At 47.8% G+C, this 19494-nt stretch overlaps 3 protein-coding genes across 4 annotated transcripts in view; 1 reads left to right on the forward strand and 2 right to left on the reverse strand.

Moving 5' to 3' along the window:
- Nucleotides 1–4758, reverse strand: part of ARID3B (AT-rich interaction domain 3B) — a 47945-nt gene extending 43187 nt beyond the window's left edge. For both annotated transcript variants that reach the window (XR_008446536.1, XM_054042793.1), the window contains exons 1-2: nt 4558–4758; nt 463–1103 (exon numbers count right to left, since the gene is read on the reverse strand). Coding sequence is in view for 1 of the 2 variants with exons in the window: in XM_054042793.1 (XP_053898768.1) it covers nt 463–1023 (561 nt within the window). In the remaining variant the exon portion in view is untranslated. The remainder of the gene's footprint in view (nt 1–462; nt 1104–4557) is intronic.
- A 113-nt stretch (nt 4759–4871) lies between these two features.
- On the forward strand, nt 4872–7443 carry LOC128844800 (actin, cytoplasmic type 5). The gene is made up of 2 exons (XM_054042797.1): nt 4872–4958; nt 5548–7443. The coding sequence occupies exon 2, from the start codon at nt 5559–5561 to the stop codon at nt 6687–6689; it is 1131 nt and encodes a 376-aa protein (XP_053898772.1). The 5' UTR covers nt 4872–4958; nt 5548–5558; the 3' UTR covers nt 6690–7443.
- A 9828-nt stretch (nt 7444–17271) lies between these two features.
- Nucleotides 17272–19373, reverse strand: LOC128843953 (actin, cytoplasmic type 5-like). Its single transcript, XM_054041101.1, has 2 exons — nt 19267–19373; nt 17272–18946 (listed from the first exon to the last, which is right to left on the reverse strand). The coding sequence occupies exon 2, from the start codon at nt 18933–18935 to the stop codon at nt 17805–17807; it is 1131 nt and encodes a 376-aa protein (XP_053897076.1). The 5' UTR covers nt 18936–18946; nt 19267–19373; the 3' UTR covers nt 17272–17804.
- Nucleotides 19374–19494: the final 121 nt, after the last annotated feature.

Below are 19494 nucleotides of genomic sequence, written 5' to 3' on the forward strand. Positions count from 1 at the left end.
CAAAATGGCTGTGCTGCTCAGATGATCAGGAATGGGATATGGACTTTCTCCCCACAAGGACACAGGTTCAAATTCTGGCCAACTTCATAGCAACTGGAAATCTTTACTACCTGAGGGCTCACGGACGGTCAATGTGAAATAAATTAAGTCAGTTACAAGCAGACAGGTGCCTATATCAAAATTAATCACAACAACTGGTACTAACTAGCCCCATGCTAACAGTCTCAGCAGAAAGGTGACAGAATGAATGAGCCACGAAGACCAAACTCCTTTTTCACCTCTAGCAGTGACCCTTGTTGATCAGGGTTGACACATGTAGATAAGGGGCTTTAATTTACCTCTTCCATGTACAGTTAGAGAGCTGCACCCCCAGAGCTGTCAAATATAGCCCCTTTTACAAGTACTAAATTCACTTTTGAAAGAAAGAGCCTTTGTTCATAGAGAAGAGATGTCAGAACTGACCTGCTTGAGCTGCTCATCCATTCTCCAGGTCTGCCGCCCAGATGGGGAACCAGAATATGATTGTTTAGTAGTGTCTTTACCCTGTCCGTCCTTTTCCTGCTGTCCCCGCTGAAGTTCCGGGGCTGGAAGAGGATTCGAAGTAGAAGCCACTCTTTGGTTGTGATGGGAAACTTTCTGAGAATGAAAATACTTCAAAGTAGAACAGGCATCTTTCCCAGTCATTTCAGTGTCCTCCTCAAGATCTCCATCTTCCAAACCCTCTTCTTCTTCATCCTCTTCTTCATCATCTTCCGGCTCTGAGGTCACACTGCTGTGATCAAAAGCTCGGGTGGCCCCAACTACAGGTGGAACTTTAGCCAAAGGACCAAGTGCTTGGCTGCCCGAAACCCTGCCAGATGTGGCTGCTAGAACAGCCTGCTGTGCTGCCAGCTGCTGAGTATAAAGCAGCTGGGCTTCTCTCATCTGCCTCTGCTGTCTCTCTCTGGAATCCATCTGCAGAGGACCTTGCTGCTGTTGCTGCTGCTGCTTCTGCAGCTGCTCAACGACAGCCTCTAGCTTCATCCCGCAGTTAGCATGGCTGTGAAAAGACAGCTTTTCTATCCAGCAGGGCTCAAGCCCTGACCTTCAGAGATCAATAGAACCTAAAAGATAGATAAATATTTGTATGAATATAACACACTTTCATCTTCTTCCCTGTCCGAGGATAAGCAGGCTGCAAAGCCAGTCCTCTTTCCTGTCCAGGAGACCATGAAATAGTAAACCTAGAGTTTTGCAGCCTCAGGCTCAAACTTGCACTCCATTTTCAGTGTGTTTAATTGTATTTTCAAACTGAACACACGACAACATAACCTCAGTTTTACAAACTGCAAACTGCTTACCTGAATTGCTTTTACAAACTGCAAACTGTCCCCTGCCCTAAGAGCATATTCTTCACTGACCCCTCTCCCGCAAGTTTTACTAGTTACCTTTAAAGCATTTGATTTTAAAATTTAGATTTCAATCTTACTCCATACACTATCTGAAGGAATTGCACATCATAATAATTTCACTAAGTGCATGCTCTTTAAGTAAATGTATTTATAATCCTGTACCAAATACTATTGTCTTTGCAGGTTATTTCATGCCCTCATGATTTTAAAGAAGTTCCACATGCTCCCTGAGATCTTAGTAAAAACAGGGCTCTTTTAGCAGTTGTTACTCTTCTGAGTAATTTGGATGCCATGAAAGTAAAGATCATCCTACCCCAAATAGCTAGTCACTGGGAAACCTTTACCCCACCTTCTCCACATACAACTCTGCCAATACACCTAACATCCCAAGCTGGGACACTCTCTGTTATTCTAATTAGAGGATGCACAGGGCTTTGTTAGCACTCCATTTTGATCTACAACATCCCTTGCTCTTCCAGTATTAGGCACCTCTTGAACAGAGACTAGCAGACCTGACTAGAACCAGGTATACAGTTGAGACATAATACGCAAATCCTGGGAGGACAATTGTGCTCCTACTTTTCAAAGGCTAAAGGAGAATGTGCATTTCCAGGCATTATGACAGAACTCAGAAATGTAAGTAGATCTAACTGCTAAGTAGCTGCCCTTCAAGACTTACCAGTAAATCAGAACTCAGTCAATAAAGTACAAGAAACAAAGGAAAGGCAGCCAGCAAACAAACTAAGGAAATCCTCCTTCCACCCACATAACAGCACTGTGGTATGCAATCTAACCAACACCAGGTCCTTAAAAAGGAGGATAGTTTGCTAATGCTCTATGGTTAAACGCAAGAAAACACATTTCTGTAGGTAAATCAAATACACTAATTGATGCAATTTCCACACAGTTCCAAAATAAGAGAAAAGACCTCAAATGACCCTAGATTCTCCTTAAAGAGATTCAACAATATCTTCTGCAAACACTATACAATACAATTGATTTTAAATTGTGCAAGTTACAATACCAGAGACATTTTTCTCAGCAAATCATTTCCTGTATTAAGCAACTATTGTCATAAATAAAATCATTCCAATGACAGGTCTATCAGCATTCTTAACTATCATGCTCCAATGTATCCTTTAGCTTAAAAGTGAAGCAACACACAATTCAAATGTCAGTAACAATCATACATCATCTGGCATGCGATTAGGGCATCACACATTCCTCAGGCACAATACACACCCTGGCATTGGTGTTATAATACATACACATCTCCCTTGTACAATAACAATGAACTGGAATGTGGATTCTAACATTAAACACAAACCAGATTGTGTATTACTGTGCCTAAGGCATGTGTATACAACTCTCACAACACATCTTATTGTGTAGCGCTGCACCTGAGGCATGTTAGGATGTCAACTATCATATCTCAGATGTAGCAATACACAACAGGGTGTGCAGTTAATACATGCCTCATGTGCAATACAATAAGAAGTGACTGGTATGTGATTAACTTCAGGTAAACACACCTCAGATGCAGAAACACAGCCTTGGTATGCGGTTCCAATGTGTCTCACACAGCTCTGATACAATAATGCATGAAAGGTTATACCAAGATTCATACATTTCTCCTGGATTAGACATGAATGTGAAACCCAAGGGCTCCAGGGGAGTTGGATTAGATGACCTCCTGAGGTCTCTTCCAACCCTAATCTTCTATGATTCCAGAACAAAAGATATAGTAACCACACCCTAATTAGGTATTAATGTGATTGTAAAAAGATAGTCAACATTTCTGAGTGTTTTAAGTAAATAAAGATACTTACAACAAAGAGTACAAGATCAGGATACAATTTTTTTTTTTAATTCTCCATCTGGGTTGCTATTACTACTTTAGATAATTAAAAATAGTTTTAACATCTGATTTTCTTTTCAGCATTAGTATTTGCTTAACTTTTTGAATTACAACCAACTCTGGTCAGTGAAACTACTCAGTTTAACTTTCACGTTCTCGTGCAGTAACCCAGCCTCATGTGGATTTCCATCCTAGAAGAGCAGTTAAAGAAAAAGTCTTCCCATCTGAATTTTTAAACCTTCCTTCTTTGTTTTAACAAAATCTAATTATTGTAATTAAACCACACTGGTAATGTGCTTCTGGCAGTTTTGGGTGGGGCTATAAAAAGGACATTTTGAAACAGAAAAAACGCTGAAAAGTATACAATTCAAGCTCCTCTGAAAAGAAATGAGAGGCTTTAAAAAGGAGTAGTAAACAAAACTGTGAACGCTCCTTATATTTTCAGGCAGGCTCCACTATGGAATGTTTCTGCTCCCCCAAGCTTTTATTATCCCCTCTATATCTAGTTCTCACACCAGGCCACTGTAACCTACTTCCCTAAACCAGCCCCCTAACTAATCGCTTTCACCCATAACCTGTCACCCAACCAACTCCTCCCACCATAGTCACGCTAACCAATCCCATACCCTGTCTCTCAAATCCCAAAAACCAATCCCATACCCAAACCCCTCTCCCCAGTAAGCAACCCCACACAAATCCCACTAACCCAGAGCCAGTCATTCCAACCAACCCGCTCCTCCTCAACACTCATAACCCCCTCCTCACAGAGATCCCCAGTAGTTCCCTCAGCCTCCCTAGAACCAATCACATATCCTGCCCCACAAAACCAACTCTGACATAGCCCCCATAACCACCCCTTTCCCTCCCAAACAGCCTCTTTAAACCACCTATAACTAGCCCCCATAACCCCTTTCTCCTCCAAACCAGCTTCTCCAAAACCTTCATAACCAGCCCTTCAACAACAACCCCATAGCCTACCCTCACACCCAGCCCCCACCCCTACTTCCACCACACACCCAGCCCCCACAGCCTGCCCGCACACCCAGCCCCCACCCCTACCTGGACCACACACCCAGCCCCCGGCCCCACCTCTACCACACACCCAGCCCCCACCCCTACCTCTACCACACACCCAGCCCCCACCCCTACCTCTACCACACACCCAGCCCCACCTCTACCTCACACCCAGCCCCCACCCCCACCTCTACCACACACCCAGCCCCCACAGCCTGCCCGCACACCCAGCCCCCACCCCTACCTGGACCACACACCCAGCCCTGCCACCAGCGGGATCAGAGGGGCCATTACCTCCTCCAGAGCGAGGGGAGCGGGTCGCTGCAGGCCCGCGCGCAGCCACTCGACTCTGACCGTCACCCCTCCCCCGCCCCCCTTAGCAAGACCGGAAACGGAGCTGGGAGGGGGCGGGGCGCATAGCGGAAGCTACGCCACTCGCCTCCCCTCCCCCCGCAGAGAGAACGCTGACCGGAAGTAGCTGTCAGGAGGCGGAATCAGCTAGCGGAAAGTGTTCGGGAAAGGAGCGGAACTGGGACGAGTAGGCGGGCCGTTATCGCCAGCAGCCAATGGGCGCGCGGGGCCGGGGCCGGGTTTCCGGTTCCGGTGGTGATAAAGCGGTGCTGGGCGCGGACACTACTGACTGCCGCAGGGAAGAAGCTGAGCAGTGCCGGAGCGTGTGTGGGCAGCCGCTGCAGGTACCGGGGTGGTGGGGAAGGGCGTGGCGGATCTCCGCCGTTGAGGTGGCTGGCCGTGTCCAGCCTTCTGGGTGCTATGGGCTGGATGTGGCAAGCGGCGCCCCTCCCCCCCGACACGAGCTGCAATCAGCCCAGCTCAATGGGCGCAAACCCCTCGTGTGAACACGCTTAAACCACTTCGGTTATGACGTAACATGGTACTACTCGTGGGGGGGGAGGAAGGCTGAGAATGAGCCTCGGGATTCCCCAGACTCGCCCGGCTCAGCTATTGTCTGGAGTGCAAAAGCTGCGCCAGTTTAACTAGCTCAGATTTAAACTCCCCTGCCTAGGCTGCTGCTAGTGCCTAGTGTACAATCACTTAACCTGGCTGAGTGCCTGGCCGGGAGTCGAGCCAGGTCATGTGAGCGGCTGGGATCTCCCTCAGGTGAGACATCCCCATACAGACCTGCAGCCTTGCTCCCAGGCTCTCGTGTTACTTTCTAAACACGGATCCTTATCCTCTTGCCTCCGTGTAATCTAAGTAGGGCTCATAGGAAGGGTAGCCAGATATTGACAAACCCTTCTCTGTCCCCCTCACTGTTTATCTCAGATTAAATCAAAATGGCTGATGAAGAAATCGCCGCCCTTGTTGTTGACAATGGCTCTGGGATGTGCAAAGCTGGCTTTGCTGGGGATGATGCTCCTCGAGCTGTGTTCCCCTCCATCGTGGGACGCCCCAGGCACCAGGGTGTCATGGTGGGCATGGGGCAGAAAGACAGCTATGTGGGCGATGAGGCCCAGAGCAAGAGAGGTATCCTCACCCTGAAGTATCCCATTGAGCATGGCATTGTCACCAACTGGGATGACATGGAGAAGATCTGGCATCATACCTTCTACAATGAGCTGCGGGTTGCCCCCGAGGAGCACCCTGTCCTGCTCACTGAAGCCCCCCTGAATCCCAAGGCCAACCGAGAGAAGATGACGCAGATCATGTTTGAGACCTTCAACACTCCAGCTATGTATGTGGCCATCCAGGCTGTGCTGTCCCTGTATGCCTCTGGGCGTACCACTGGTATTGTCATGGACTCTGGGGATGGGGTCACCCACACAGTGCCAATCTACGAGGGCTACGCCCTGCCCCATGCCATCCTGCGTCTGGACTTGGCTGGCCGTGACCTGACTGACTACCTCATGAAGATCCTGACCGAGAGAGGCTACAGCTTCACCACCACGGCCGAAAGGGAAATTGTGCGCGACATCAAGGAGAAGCTCTGCTACGTCGCTTTGGACTTCGAGCAGGAGATGGCCACAGCCGCTTCATCTTCCTCCCTGGAGAAGAGCTATGAGCTGCCTGATGGCCAAGTGATCACTATCGGGAATGAAAGGTTCCGGTGCCCAGAGGCCATCTTCCAGCCCTCTTTCCTGGGGATGGAGTCCTGTGGCATTCACGAGACCACTTTCAACTCCATCATGAAGTGTGACGTTGATATCCGAAAGGATCTCTATGCTAACACGGTGCTGTCTGGCGGTACCACCATGTATCCTGGCATTGCTGACCGAATGCAGAAGGAGATCACGGCCCTGGCACCCAGCACGATGAAAATCAAGATCATTGCCCCACCGGAGCGTAAATATTCTGTCTGGATTGGTGGCTCCATCCTGGCTTCTCTCTCCACCTTCCAGCAAATGTGGATCAGCAAGCAGGAATACGATGAGTCTGGCCCATCCATTGTCCATCGTAAATGCTTCTAAAGAGGGTCCCAGCAGATGTGCTCAGCCTCTGCTGATGGGGTTACACACAGTATAATTGTCAGGGCAAATGTATTTACCAAATTGAGTAGTTACTTGTAAACTTTGCCCTTGAAAAGCCTTTCATGTTGGACCAATATTGTTTGATTTACTCCCCTCCCCTTATGTTTAACTTGACTATACCTTTGATGTACTGTGCAGTAACTATATCCTGTGCATCATAAGCTCTGTTACAGGTTGCACGTGACCAAGGTTACAGTTAACTGTATTAGTGACGAGAGAGCGCTACCTGTTAGGCTTTAGTTTTCCTGTGGCTGACTAGTGACCCTTTACTCCCCCACCCCACCCCCCAGCTATAAATTCCCTGGGGCTGGAGACTAGACTAAGGGTGGTTGACTTGTCATTACATCAAAGTTACATTGTAAACTCAGAAGTAGATTTGTAACTAACCCTAAAGGTGATAACTGTAATGTCACTGACAGCTCCTTGTATAAGGCAAACTAATAAACTTCCGTGGTTTAAAAAGTTGTCATAATTGTATGCCTGGACTCACACGTGGTCTGGCCTCCAGGCTGAATGAACCTGGTCATCTCACTTTTTAATAAAACCATCATATATTGGCTATATCATAATTCTAACTCTTGCATGCCAAATCGGTGATATACAGAAGGCTGATGCCTCAGTAGGAACAGTTGTGCTGGACACATGTACACTCTCGCACTCCAAAGTAGAGAGAATAAAGTCTTTAAATATTGAATTTGTGGTAATGTGGTATTGGAGCTATCAACCTTGTACTCAGTTTGTAGATGGGGGTTCTTTTACGCATTGTTTTCTGACACTGAAAGACAAAGTAAGGAGAAGGGGGAACAAAAGTGCTGATATCTCGATGCAAAGGAAGCTAACACTTTCAAATGGTATTGCAAGTAGGGAGATGTCAACTGCATTATATTATACTGGTTTTGCTTGTAAAGTCACATTTCCTTGTGTGTGTGTGGTTTTTTTTTAAGGAGTAGAACTTTGCTGTTGTATAAAGAATACTTTCCTCTTAAGATTCCCTGTAGCTGAATGGCATTGGGGTGGAGTGTTTTACTGCCTCCATTGTTGTCTAGCTGAAGATGGCTTTCTACAGGGTTAACACACCAGCAAAAGCATGCAAAGTTGCAGTAGTTGTCCTGGGAAGAGTGACTTGCAATGAAGGTATAGAATTTTCCTATGTATAGTAAAATGAGACCTTAACCATGGTTCTAAAAACTACTGCTTTGACCTTCTTTTGGAGTTGTCTTGGGGTTGGGGAAGAGAAGATACTAGAACTTAATACTTGCAGTTTCCTTCAAATTCTCTCAGTAGCCTACTATAGCATGGCAAAGTGTGAATTTCTAAACAGTTTAGCAACTGCCCCTATATAAAGAACAGGAGTACTTGTGGCACTTTAGAGATTAACAAACTTATTAGAGCATAAATTTTCATGGGCTACAGCCTACTTCTTTGGCTGCATCGAATGGAACATCTATAGAGAGGGGTGTGGGGTGTGTGTATATACACACACACACACACACACACAAGTTTTTTCTTGTACTTAATTGGCCTCTCAGAGTTGGTAAGACAACTCCCACTTGCTCATGGTGTGTGTGTGTGTATCTCCTTAATGTATGTTCACTTCTATGCATCCGAAGAAGTGGGCTGTAGTCCATGAAAGCTTATGCTCTAATAAATTTGTTAGTCTCTAAGGTGCCACAAGTACTCCTGTTCTTTTTGCAGATACAGACTAACACAGCTGCTACTCTGAAACCTGCCCCTATATAGGAGATCAAGACTGACTCTTCAATCTCCCCCAGTCCTCATATCATGCAGTTTTCTTTTAAAATGGTCTTGTTCTGTGGGTAGGTAGGGGGAAAATACTGTCCTCAAACATCAAAATCTGAGAGCTGACCAACTGATTATTACCTCTCAGCTTCAGGCTGCCTCAAAATGACCTCAACTCTTGTTATTCCAACACAGTGCAACTAATACACAATTTACTTGCTAGTTTAACCCCCAACTTCCTTCTAGCAGTACAGATTCCCAGCTTTCTCCCTTTTGTATATGTGTGCGCCTCTTGGTTTGGCTTTCCCCATTGATACAGTCAGTTCTGCCTGAATTTCTAGTCCCCTTGGTTCCTCAGTCACTTCTCTTAGCTAGCTCTTCCTTTTTCTCAGGGACTAGAGCCTTGGATGGGACCCCACTCCAGCTAGGGTCAGCCTCTTACAATGCAGAAACCCAACCTAAAGTGCCACTTTGGACCACGGTGGTCTGGCTCAAGTGACTTCCTATACAGCAGAGCACTATAGCTGAGGCAGGTTCAAGGCAATGTTCTAAGCAGGTTCTCTGGTTAGTTGTGGAAGTCTGTAACCATCAAGATGTGATGTATAGTGCACTCCATGATATCAAAATTCATTGCATGCTCCAAGGATGGGAGAACCATGCTTTCTTACATCACTATCTCCTCTTGCTGAGATGTAGGCTCAGAATATTTCCCCAGCTGCATCCCCTCTCCCTCCTGAGGATTGATGGGGAGGGATGGGGACCATACAGACCTCTAGCTCTGTACTTGCTAACCTTCTTCCCAGGCTACACCCAGCTGCTGAGATACAGGGGAGAGGATCAAGAACTTGTAGCCCTACATCTCCAACTTTGAATGGTGCAACTGGACCACTTGAAAACATGGCAATCTCAGAGAAGAAATTCCCACACCCATCCATGGCCTCTGCACTTGTTACAGCTAATCTGTGCTTAACCTACTCCACTGTTAGAGGAAACCACTTTTCCTAAATTTTGGGACCTTTTGGAACTGGGGAATGGAGGTAAGAAAGTCCCATTGAAAATGGTGATTTTTATCCCAAAGGGCTGAGGAGTGTCTTCAGTTGCTCTGAAAATATGCTTTTCTTAGACCCCACCCCTTAGGGCTAGGGAGTAATTGCTCTCCATCCTCTAGGACTAGCCTCTACTACCTCTGAAGACCTAGGATTACAGGCAGCACCTTACTCTTGCATGACCTTAATTAATATTGGAAATACCCATCACATTTGTTTAAAAAAAGTTAGATACATTTATAATTTTTTAGGACGTTTTACAGAGTTGACATCTGAAACCAGACTTACCAGCAGTTTTTCATTAACACATCTTAAAAGAGAGGGGGGAGGGGATTAAAATTCTTCCTTTCTAATATGGGACTCAACTGTTACCTGTTCTAATTACAATAAATAATACTCATTACTTCTAAACCAGGGGGTGGAAAACTTGTAACACAAGCAAATATGCATTTAAGGAAGTGACATATTTTAACACCAGTGTTTTTAGAGACTTAACTTATTTGTGGGTCTTTTCTATTCTAAAGAGATCACTGAAAGATGACTACAACGGCACACGGTGGACAGAAATAAATTTTATTAGAGAATATTTTAAAAATAACGATACAGAAAATTTGAAGTGTCAGTTATTGGTCATTGGGGGTAACATACAGAGTATAGGGGTATGTTGGTGTTTTGGGGCTGGGCAGCACACATAGTATATACAGACTGCAATGTCCCCAATGAGGGGTGGGTAACCGGTGGGCGGGATCAGGAAACAGTCGATAAGCGGTGAGGGTCTATCACCCATACGGGAAGTAGAGACAGTCATGGGTATAAGTAAGCGGGCTGGGTAATGGGGATGGGGTGACCCTCACGTGGCGGGATTCAGCTAGGTTTGGTGGGTTCAGGGCTCAGGGGATAGGGTCCAGCAGGGGGTGTGTGTGGGTGCACGAGGTCTCCCCGGCTCTATTGTATTGCAATATTATCTTAGACTGGGATCCTACATGCTAGGTGCAATATAGACAGAAGAAACAGATGGTCCGTAGCCTCAGAGAGCTTGCAATCTAATCCAAATATCACACTATACTATATCTGGATTTTTAATAAGGCTTTGGGGACAGTCCCACATGACGTTCTCATAAGCAAACTAGGGAAATGTGGTCTAGATTGTTACGGGGGGGAGGCAGCAAGGCTAAGTGGTAGTACTGATGAAAAGGATCTGGAGATTATAGTGGATCAAAAATGAATACGAGTCAACAATGTAATGCAGCTGTGAAAAAGACTAATGTCATTCTGGGGTCTATGAACAGGAGTGTCATACATAAGAGACAGGAGGCAATTGTTCCACACTGGTGAGGCCTCGGCTGGAGTATTGTGTCCGATTCTGGGCACTGCATTCTAGGAAAGATGTGGACAAATTGGAGAGAGTCCTGAGGAGAGCAACAAAAGTGATAAAAGGTTTAGAAAACCTGACATATGAGGAAATGTTGAAAGACTGGACATGTTTAGTCTTGAGAATAGAACACTGAGGGAGGACCTGATAATAGTCTTCAAATATGTTAAGGGCTGTTACAAAGAGGACTGGGATCAATTGATCTCTGTGTCCACTGAACATAGGACAAGAAGTAATGAGCTTAATCTGCAGCAAAAGGGATTTAGGTTAGATATTAGGAAAAACTTTCTGACTATAAGAGTATTTAAGTTCTAGAACAGACTTCCAAGGGAGGTTGTAGAGTAGCAGCCGTGTTAGTCTGTATCCGCAAAAAGAAGAACAGGAGTACTTGTGGCACCTTAGAGACTAACAAATTTATTAGAGCATAAGCTTTCGTGGACTACAGCATCCGAAGAAGTGGGCTGTAGTCCACGAAAGCTTATGCTCTAATAAATTTGTTAGTCTCTAAGGTGCCACAAGTACTCCTGTTCTTCTTTTTTTAAGGGAGGTTGTGGAATTCTCATTGCTGGAGGTTTTTAAAAACAGGTTGGACAAACACCTGTCCGGGCTGGTCTAGGTTTACTTGGTCCTGCCTCAGCACCGGGGGACAGACTTGATGATTTCTTGAGCTCCCTTCCAGACTGATATTTCTGTGATTCTAATTTGACACAACATTCCCCTTTCCCTCATTCCCATGCTGAGGAACCCCATGCGCCCCTCGGGTGCTACCTGCTGGGGTCTTACTTCCCGTACTGGAGACTTCTAGACATCACAGAGACTTCTAGAGACTCACCACCCAGCTGAGCATGACCCTCCTGCCAGATACTACCTGTCCCCATGTGACTTCCTCCTTGGAGACACCCACATGTCCTTCTCAATGGGACACCCTGTCCATCCCCTATTCCATGGGTGCCAGTACCTCCAGGATCACAGGCCCAAAATAGCATCTGGCCAGCAGAGGTGTTTTGGGTCCTGGATGCTTCTAATGTTTCCCCTGCTGAGACACGCAGCCCTGCTGTCATAGGACAGATCACAGGCTGATGGACATTACCCCTGATGTCATGACCCAGCTATCTCCAAAGGTCACTGTCCTTCCTGGTCCCCAAGATGCCCTGTCTGCCTGACCCACTCCTCAGTACCTGCCACCCTCGGACTATGACCACTCAGCAGATTCCTTACATTGTGATGCCTTGCGGGAGATGGGTCAGAACCCAACCCCAGTCTCCCAGGCTGGCAGGGGCTGTGTGCACCATTGGGCTAGAAGCCGAATGAAGCAAAGCCATTGGCACAGAGACAAAGCAGCCCTGTTTCCTGGCCTGTGCTGGATGTCAGCAAAACATGAAGAAACAAATGAGGTTGGGAAAGATTCCGTTCCGTTCTCATTCACAGTGCTGGAAGCAGAGCTCTGCAGCCATTCTAACCTGGCCTCCTCCTCCTCTGCCTGATCCTGTCCTCCACTGCATCCCTGTGTAAGGGAACTGTTGCCTCCTTACTAACACTCAGTGGGGGTGTTGTGGTTGGCTAGCTCCCAGCACAAAAAGTGGAAGGGTCGGTGGCAAATCAGGAGCCTAAGACTGACAGTCCCCAGGAACAATGGTGAGAGGCCAATGCTCCAGATCAGCCTGATTGACAGGGCAGGCAAGCTAATCAGGGAGTCAGGAGGCCGGGGGGTCCCGTCCTCCGTGTGAGCTGGAATGGCCTAAGTCAGACAGGGTGGGGCCGAGCTAAGGAGAGAGCAGGGGCCCGAGCTAAGTTGCTGGAAGCAGAGCTGCAGCCCCAAAGCCAGAGCACAGCCCAGAGAGAGCAGACCTGCCCTGGGAGCAGAGCTGCAGCAACCAGAGCCAGAGGGGCCAGACAAGCAGCCAGGAGGCAGGTCAGAGCTGGGAGCAGAGTCACAGAAGCAGCCTGCAGAGCAGACCTGTCCTGGGGGCAGAGCTGTAGCAACCAGAGCCAGAGGGGCCGGAGAAGCAGCCCAGGGAGCTGGAGGCAGAGCAGCAGCTGTGCTGAGGCAGAGTGGAGCTGGGGCTGGGGCTGGAGCAGTCCGGAGAGCAGCTGGGGAGAGTGAGGGGGACCCTGGGCAGTGGGCCCAGCACAGGGAGACGCCTCAGCCAAGAGGCCCTGCAGGCCAGACTTGGAGGGGGATCATAACCCTGTCAGGGCGGGGACAACGCTGGGAAGAAGGGTCCTGCCACCTAGAGCCTGAGAGCGTGTGGCCACCGCTGGAGCTAGTGTCCAACCCGCAGCGTCTCTGCAGCACAGCCAGGGCCTGAGAAGGAGCCTGGGACCTACAAGGAACAGACTGTGACCTGCCCTGACCTTCCAGAGACACTGTTTGTGATGTTCCCTGCCACAGAGCGGGATGATGTTTTCTCCTTTAACTTTTCCCATTTTTCCTTATTCTTTTTTTAAATTAATTGTTAATTAAACAACTTGTATTTGCTTTAAATTGTATGAAATGATCAGTGGGTCAGGGAGGTGCCCAGTGCAAAGAGAGTACCCTGGAGTGGGGACACCCTAGCCCCTGTCCTGGGTGACCACAGCAGGGTTGGGGGTCAAGACCCCCAGGAATCCTGGGCCCAGCCTTGTCGGGGTTTATGAGGACTCTGCCAGACAGGAGAGTGGAAGGGGAGCCCTCAAGGGCAGGGAGGCCTCTGGGTAAAGGAAGTGGGAGTGAGGACTCGGATTCTTTCGCCAGCCCACTTCACTGGGGTAGTGCAGAAGCCAGGAAAGTTCCCCACAATAGCGGGACCATTCCCCCGCTTACACCTGTCCCATGGCAGGTACCTTCACTAGCCCCTCCCTTGCTCCATGGCAGGTACCATCCTCACACTACAGCTGGAGCTTGCATCAGCTCCAGCCCATGACAGGAACACCCCTCCCCCCCAGCACCTACCCTCTGCAGATAGCCATCCACAATCCCTGCTCCATGAGAGGTGAGTGCCTCTTAAATTCAGGCCCCCAGGAGTTTCCTCCCCCAAATACCCTCATCTAGCACCAGCATTATAAGGAAGACAAAGGGCTCTGCCTTCCCCATTTCTCACTCTCAGTGGGTCTGTACCTCTTCATGACACGCACGGCTGTTTTTAAAACAAAAACTACCCTGCTTATAAGTTTGGTCCACATCCTCAGTGGTATTTACACTTCTAACTTCCATTGATTTCAGTGGGAGTTAGGATCCTAAATACCTTTGTGGACCTGGGTCTTTGCTGCCAGCTGGCCCAAGGGATGTTATTAACATGGTCAGTTTCACACTGTAGCCAGATCCTTGGTTTCCCACTAGTGATGGGAGGCTAGGAGCAGATTTATGCCTTATGCAGTGTTAATAAGGGCTTATCTATACTATCATTCTCACCTCCTTGGGGGCTCAGTTACCACATGGCCATCAGCCACCAGAGGTAAAACATGGTTCAATCTTATAATGTAGGTGAGATCAACCCACCTTCCCTAGATAGCAACATGATTTGAAAAGATGGTTGAAACACAGCGTGGGCCCGTCTATGCTTCAAGGCTGATCAAGCTCCCCAAGCGACTGTATAGATGGTTCCTAAAGGTATCCTTCTGGACTGCAGCACCGCGAGCTCTTGTGTTTGTAGTCTGACATTTGGACCTGATCCTGCAAGGGATCCCAAAACACCCCCACAAAGGCCCCCTGACTCGTGGATGTAGGGTGCAAGGCTCCAAGCTAGTGGATTCAATTCTGGGATCAGGGTCTGGGTTGGCAGGTAAGCTATGACTTTGTACAGCTTGGCAAGCAAGTTGGCCTCATGCGGTCTCCATTTGAACATTTTATTAGCAGAAGGGTAGGAAGATGACTTACTGGCTACCATCTTTTATAAACTTGCAGCAAAGCAAGTCTCTGTAATTCCTCAAAAGATGCTGCATTCAGGGCCTGATCCAAAGCCTGCTGTAGTCAATAGAGAAACCCACATGGACTGCATTAGGCTCAGGTTCCAAGTCCCCACCTCACCACTTGATTTATAGTTTAATGCTCCCAATCATTTTCTTGGAACAACTGTAAGCAGCCTCTTGGTTACCTGTCAAGTATATGGCATTTAAGAGTGTTCTCCCCATAGCAAGTGCCTAGAAACTATTCCTGTGCTATACCTGGGAACACAGTAGGATCCATCAGCAAAAGGAGCAAACCCCTCCTCTCCTCCCCCCCAAAAAGAGAGCTGTTCACCTTGAGAGACTGAAAGGAGTATTTCCTCTTTCATGAGGATAGAAAAAGCTAGAGAGGTTGCAGTCCTCACACCTGGTAGCAGAATGCAAGGCATGTTAGTGTGGAGCAGGAGTTTAGCAATGGGGCAGGACTGGCTAAAGACCAGGTTGTGGGGAATCAGGAGGGAGGTCTGGGGGTAGTCATATTAGGAGGGGAAGTAACAGGAGCACAAGCCACCCCACGGCAGTAGCTATGGGCGTAAGAACAGGTGAGAGAAAGTAAGCACACTGCCAGATGTCTGAATTCAGATAGCATTAACAGTGTTGCCTCACAGCCTGCACCTCCTATATTTTGTGCCTTTATTGCCTCTGTAGGGGCTGGGCCCCATTGTCCTGCACCCTCACAATGTCAAAGCCCCACACGTCTCAGTTCATATTATTCCCAACCTATTTTGTCATAAGCCCCCAGGGTTCCTCATTATACAGGATACCAGCTGTGTGCAGAGGGTAGATGGGCTGCAACCTGGATTTTGACTGGCTAGAGATCAGCACACTACTCACCCATGTCTTTTATACTGTACACCACAATGGTGGGTAAATATATAATCTGCCCTAGATCACAGGCATGCCCATTGTTGCCACAGCAAAGTAACTTTGCCATATTGGTATCTGAAAGGGATCAGGACATGGAAATATTTCTAAGTATTGTACATCTTGGACTTTAGTATAAAGTCTGATAAACCAGGAACCACCAGGCCAGCACTTTCAGGTGTTCAGTACTGTGTGTGACTCTTCCCAGGCTACTTGGCCTTTGCTTATGCTAGCTAGACATTCTGGATGGGAATGCATGTAGGCAATGAAATATGTGGATGAGGTAAATAGCTGCTGGCAGCCTCAAGGAATGTGATTCAAACCAGGGCACATACAGAAAAAGCAAAAATCAAGGATATACAATGACTTTTATGAGATCAAAACACGTGGTAGTTTTACCCTTTGGAGTGATTTTGTTTGGAAAGGAAGAGGTAGGCAAGTTTTACCACCAACCATTAGGACCAGATCAAGAAGGTATCCTATTTAAAGGATACCACCACTTCATCTTGAGTTCATCCTGAAGTCAGTTTAGCTTCACACTTGTGTTTTCAAAGTGAACAGAAACAGAAGCCTGCCAAAAATCTGAATTAAGGGCCACTTCTGCAAAAAGGCTGTCCAGCTGAATACAAAAAACTGTTCCTCCTACAAGACTAGGGTGGAGTGTGTTTATTCTTTTGGAGACAGTATTGAAGGCAGGACGGGGCAGTTCTGTTTAAGATAGTTATAGTGTTTGGTTTGGTCTGACTGATCTTAGAAGTGTATGACAGTTTTTACTAGAGTTGAGCCTATGCTTTGAGTACTCATGGTCCAAAGGCAGTCCAGAAGATATTTTTAAACATCAGGAATGATATGTCCTGTCTTCCAGGCAGGACATGTTGGATACCTGAGTGGATGTTATTGTGGGTTCTTGTATCTTAGTTGAAGCAGCAGGATGATGGACCTTCAAACCAAAAAGTAAATTTCCAAAAAACTAAAAAAAAAATTCTTACAGTATTAAAAGCAGTTTAAGCAGCCTAAAAACCCACCCCAACTTCACACATTAGGTGAATTTCCACTATTTCTCCAGTCAATTCTCAGGGGCAGAAATTCTGTCCTCTTCTACAGCAGAAAACCCACTTAACATTCAGGCCTTCATACAGTGTATCCCTCCCCACCCCCTGGTCCATTTCTCTTGCCCATCTTTAACAGATGTTTTACACACCATTTTCCCCTCACTGAACAAAGTTAGTGGTACCCAGCAACAGCTAACCATGCTTTTCTAATAGAGTAGAGGGCTCTTCATGACCCAGCTGTAAATGCAGATCAAAATTTCTTACCTAGTGAACACCAAGCTAATCTCTGTACACCAAAATAGAAGCAAGACATGTTCGGCAGGTTTTAGAAGTCCCCATGGCATTTTCTGGGCACTCATCACCATGCTAGGGGTGATGAGATTAATCTGGTAGGCTGCAGCATAGTCTTGCAATTTAATTATGTAAACTACTAAGGAACAGGCATTTCTATTAATACACTTGAAAGAATAATCAGCTTTTCCATGCTGATCAATCCAGTTACCCTGAAGCAATTGTACAACACATTTTAAATTTTAAGCCACAGAATTTTATTAGTTTGTCTTACACAAGGAACTGTCAGTGACAATACAATTATCACCTTTAGGGTTAGTTACAAATCTACTTCTGAGATGCCATTACATCAAAGTTACATTGTAAAGTCAACCACCCTTACTCTAGTCTCCAGCCCCAGGGAATTTATAGCTAAGGGGGGGGGGGGGGGGGGGAGTTAAGAGTCACTAGTCAGCCACAGGAAAACTAAAGCCTAACAGGTAGCGCTCTCTCGCGCGCGAATAATACAGTTAACTGTAACCTTGGTCACGTGCAACCTGTAACAGAGCTTATGATGCACAGGGTATAGTTACTGCACAGTACATCAAAGGAATAGTCAAGTTAAACATAAGGGGAGGTGAGTAAATCAAATATTGGTCCAACATGAAAAGCTTTTCAAGGGCAAAGTTTACAAGTAACTACTCAATTTGGTAAATACATTTGCCCTGACAATTATACTGTGTGTAACCCCATCAGCAGAGGCTGAGCACATCTGCTGGGACCCTCTTTAGAAGCATTTACGATGGACAATGGATGGGCCAGACTCATCGTATTCCTGCTTGCTGATCCACATTTGCTGGAAGGTGGAGAGAGAAGCCAGGATGGAGCCACCAATCCAGACAGAATATTTACGCTCCGGTGGGGCAATGATCTTGATTTTCATCGTGCTGGGTGCCAGGGCCGTGATCTCCTTCTGCATTCGGTCAGCGATGCCAGGATACATGGTGCTTCCTCCAGACAGCACCGTGTTAGCATAGAGGTCCTTTCGGATATCTACATCACACTTCATGATGGAGTTGAAAGTGGTCTCGTGAATGCCACAGGACTCCATCCCCAGGAAGGAGGGCTGTAAGATGGCCTCTGGGCACCGGAACCTTTCATTCCCGATAGTGATCACTTGGCCATCAGGCAGCTCATAGCTCTTCTCCAGGGAGGAAGATGAAGCAGCTGTGGCCATCTCCTGCTCGAAGTCCAAAGCGACGTAGCAGAGCTTCTCCTTGATGTCGCGCACAATTTCCCTTTCGGCCGTGGTGGTGAAGCTGTAGCCTCTCTCGGTCAGGATCTTCATGAGGTAGTCAGTCAGGTCACGGCCAGCCAAGTCCAGACGCAGGATGGCATGGGGCAGGGCGTAGCCCTCGTAGATTGGCACTGTGTGGGTGACCCCATCCCCAGAGTCCATGACAATACCAGTGGTACGCCCAGAGGCATACAGGGACAGCACAGCCTGGATGGCCACATACATAGCTGGAGTGTTGAAGGTCTCAAACATGATCTGCGTCATCTTCTCTCGGTTGGCCTTGGGATTCAGGGGGGCTTCAGTGAGCAGGACAGGGTGCTCCTCGGGGGCAACCCGCAGCTCATTGTAGAAGGTATGATGCCAGATCTTCTCCATATCATCCCAGTTGGTGACAATGCCATGCTCAATGGGATACTTCAGGGTGAGGATACCTCTCTTGCTCTGGGCCTCATCACCCACATAGCTGTCTTTCTGCCCCATACCAACCATGACACCCTGGTGCCTGGGGCGTCCCACGATGGAGGGGAACACGGCTCGAGGAGCATCATCCCCAGCAAAGCCAGCTTTGCACATCCCGGAGCCATTGTCAACAACGAGGGCGGCAATTTCTTCATCGGCCATTTTGAGTTAATCTGGGGGGAGGAGCACAGAGCCCGTTAGGTGCATGGAAGTTTTCAAGGAAATGCTATTGGCTACCTTCCCCATGCGCCCTACGGCAGGGGAACGCGGTTGTTGTCTGGATCGGGATGTGGGTGCGGCAGGGCTCAGCCTAGGAAGCTCCCCCCACCATAGGCTAGGCCCGCCCCGCCCGGCCCCGCCCGCGGACTCAGCGGCTCCGACTAGAGACCAGAGCGAGCGAGACCCCAGCCCAGAGCGGCCATCACACCGCTTCCCGCCAGCCCCGCCCTGTCCTCGGGGCACAGAGACCCTCCCCTCCCCCACCATCCGGTACCTAAAGCAGCTCAGTCACGTCCGGAAACTGCTGCAGCCTCTGTCTCCTTCCGCACCCACCACGCGCGCCGCTTTATCCCCACCGGAAATGGAAACCCGCCTCCGGCCCCGCACGCCCATTGGTTGCCGCGATGATAATCCGCCCCTTACCACCTTCCCATCTACCTATCAGAACGTCGCTGGCCGAACCAGTCTTGTTCCCAGCAGGCCTTGCGGCAGGGAGGCCGAA

This window comes from Malaclemys terrapin, chromosome 10 (assembly GCF_027887155.1).
Source record: "Malaclemys terrapin pileata isolate rMalTer1 chromosome 10, rMalTer1.hap1, whole genome shotgun sequence".
In the NCBI taxonomy this organism is placed as follows: domain Eukaryota; kingdom Metazoa; phylum Chordata; order Testudines; family Emydidae; genus Malaclemys; species Malaclemys terrapin.

Excerpts from the sequence above, each read along its gene's own strand:
- LOC128844800 (XM_054042797.1), top strand. The coding sequence starts at position 5,559 with ATGGCTGATGAAGAAATCGCCGCCCTTGTTGTTGACAATGGCTCTGGG.
- LOC128843953 (XM_054041101.1), bottom strand. The coding sequence starts at position 18,935 with ATGGCCGATGAAGAAATTGCCGCCCTCGTTGTTGACAATGGCTCCGGG.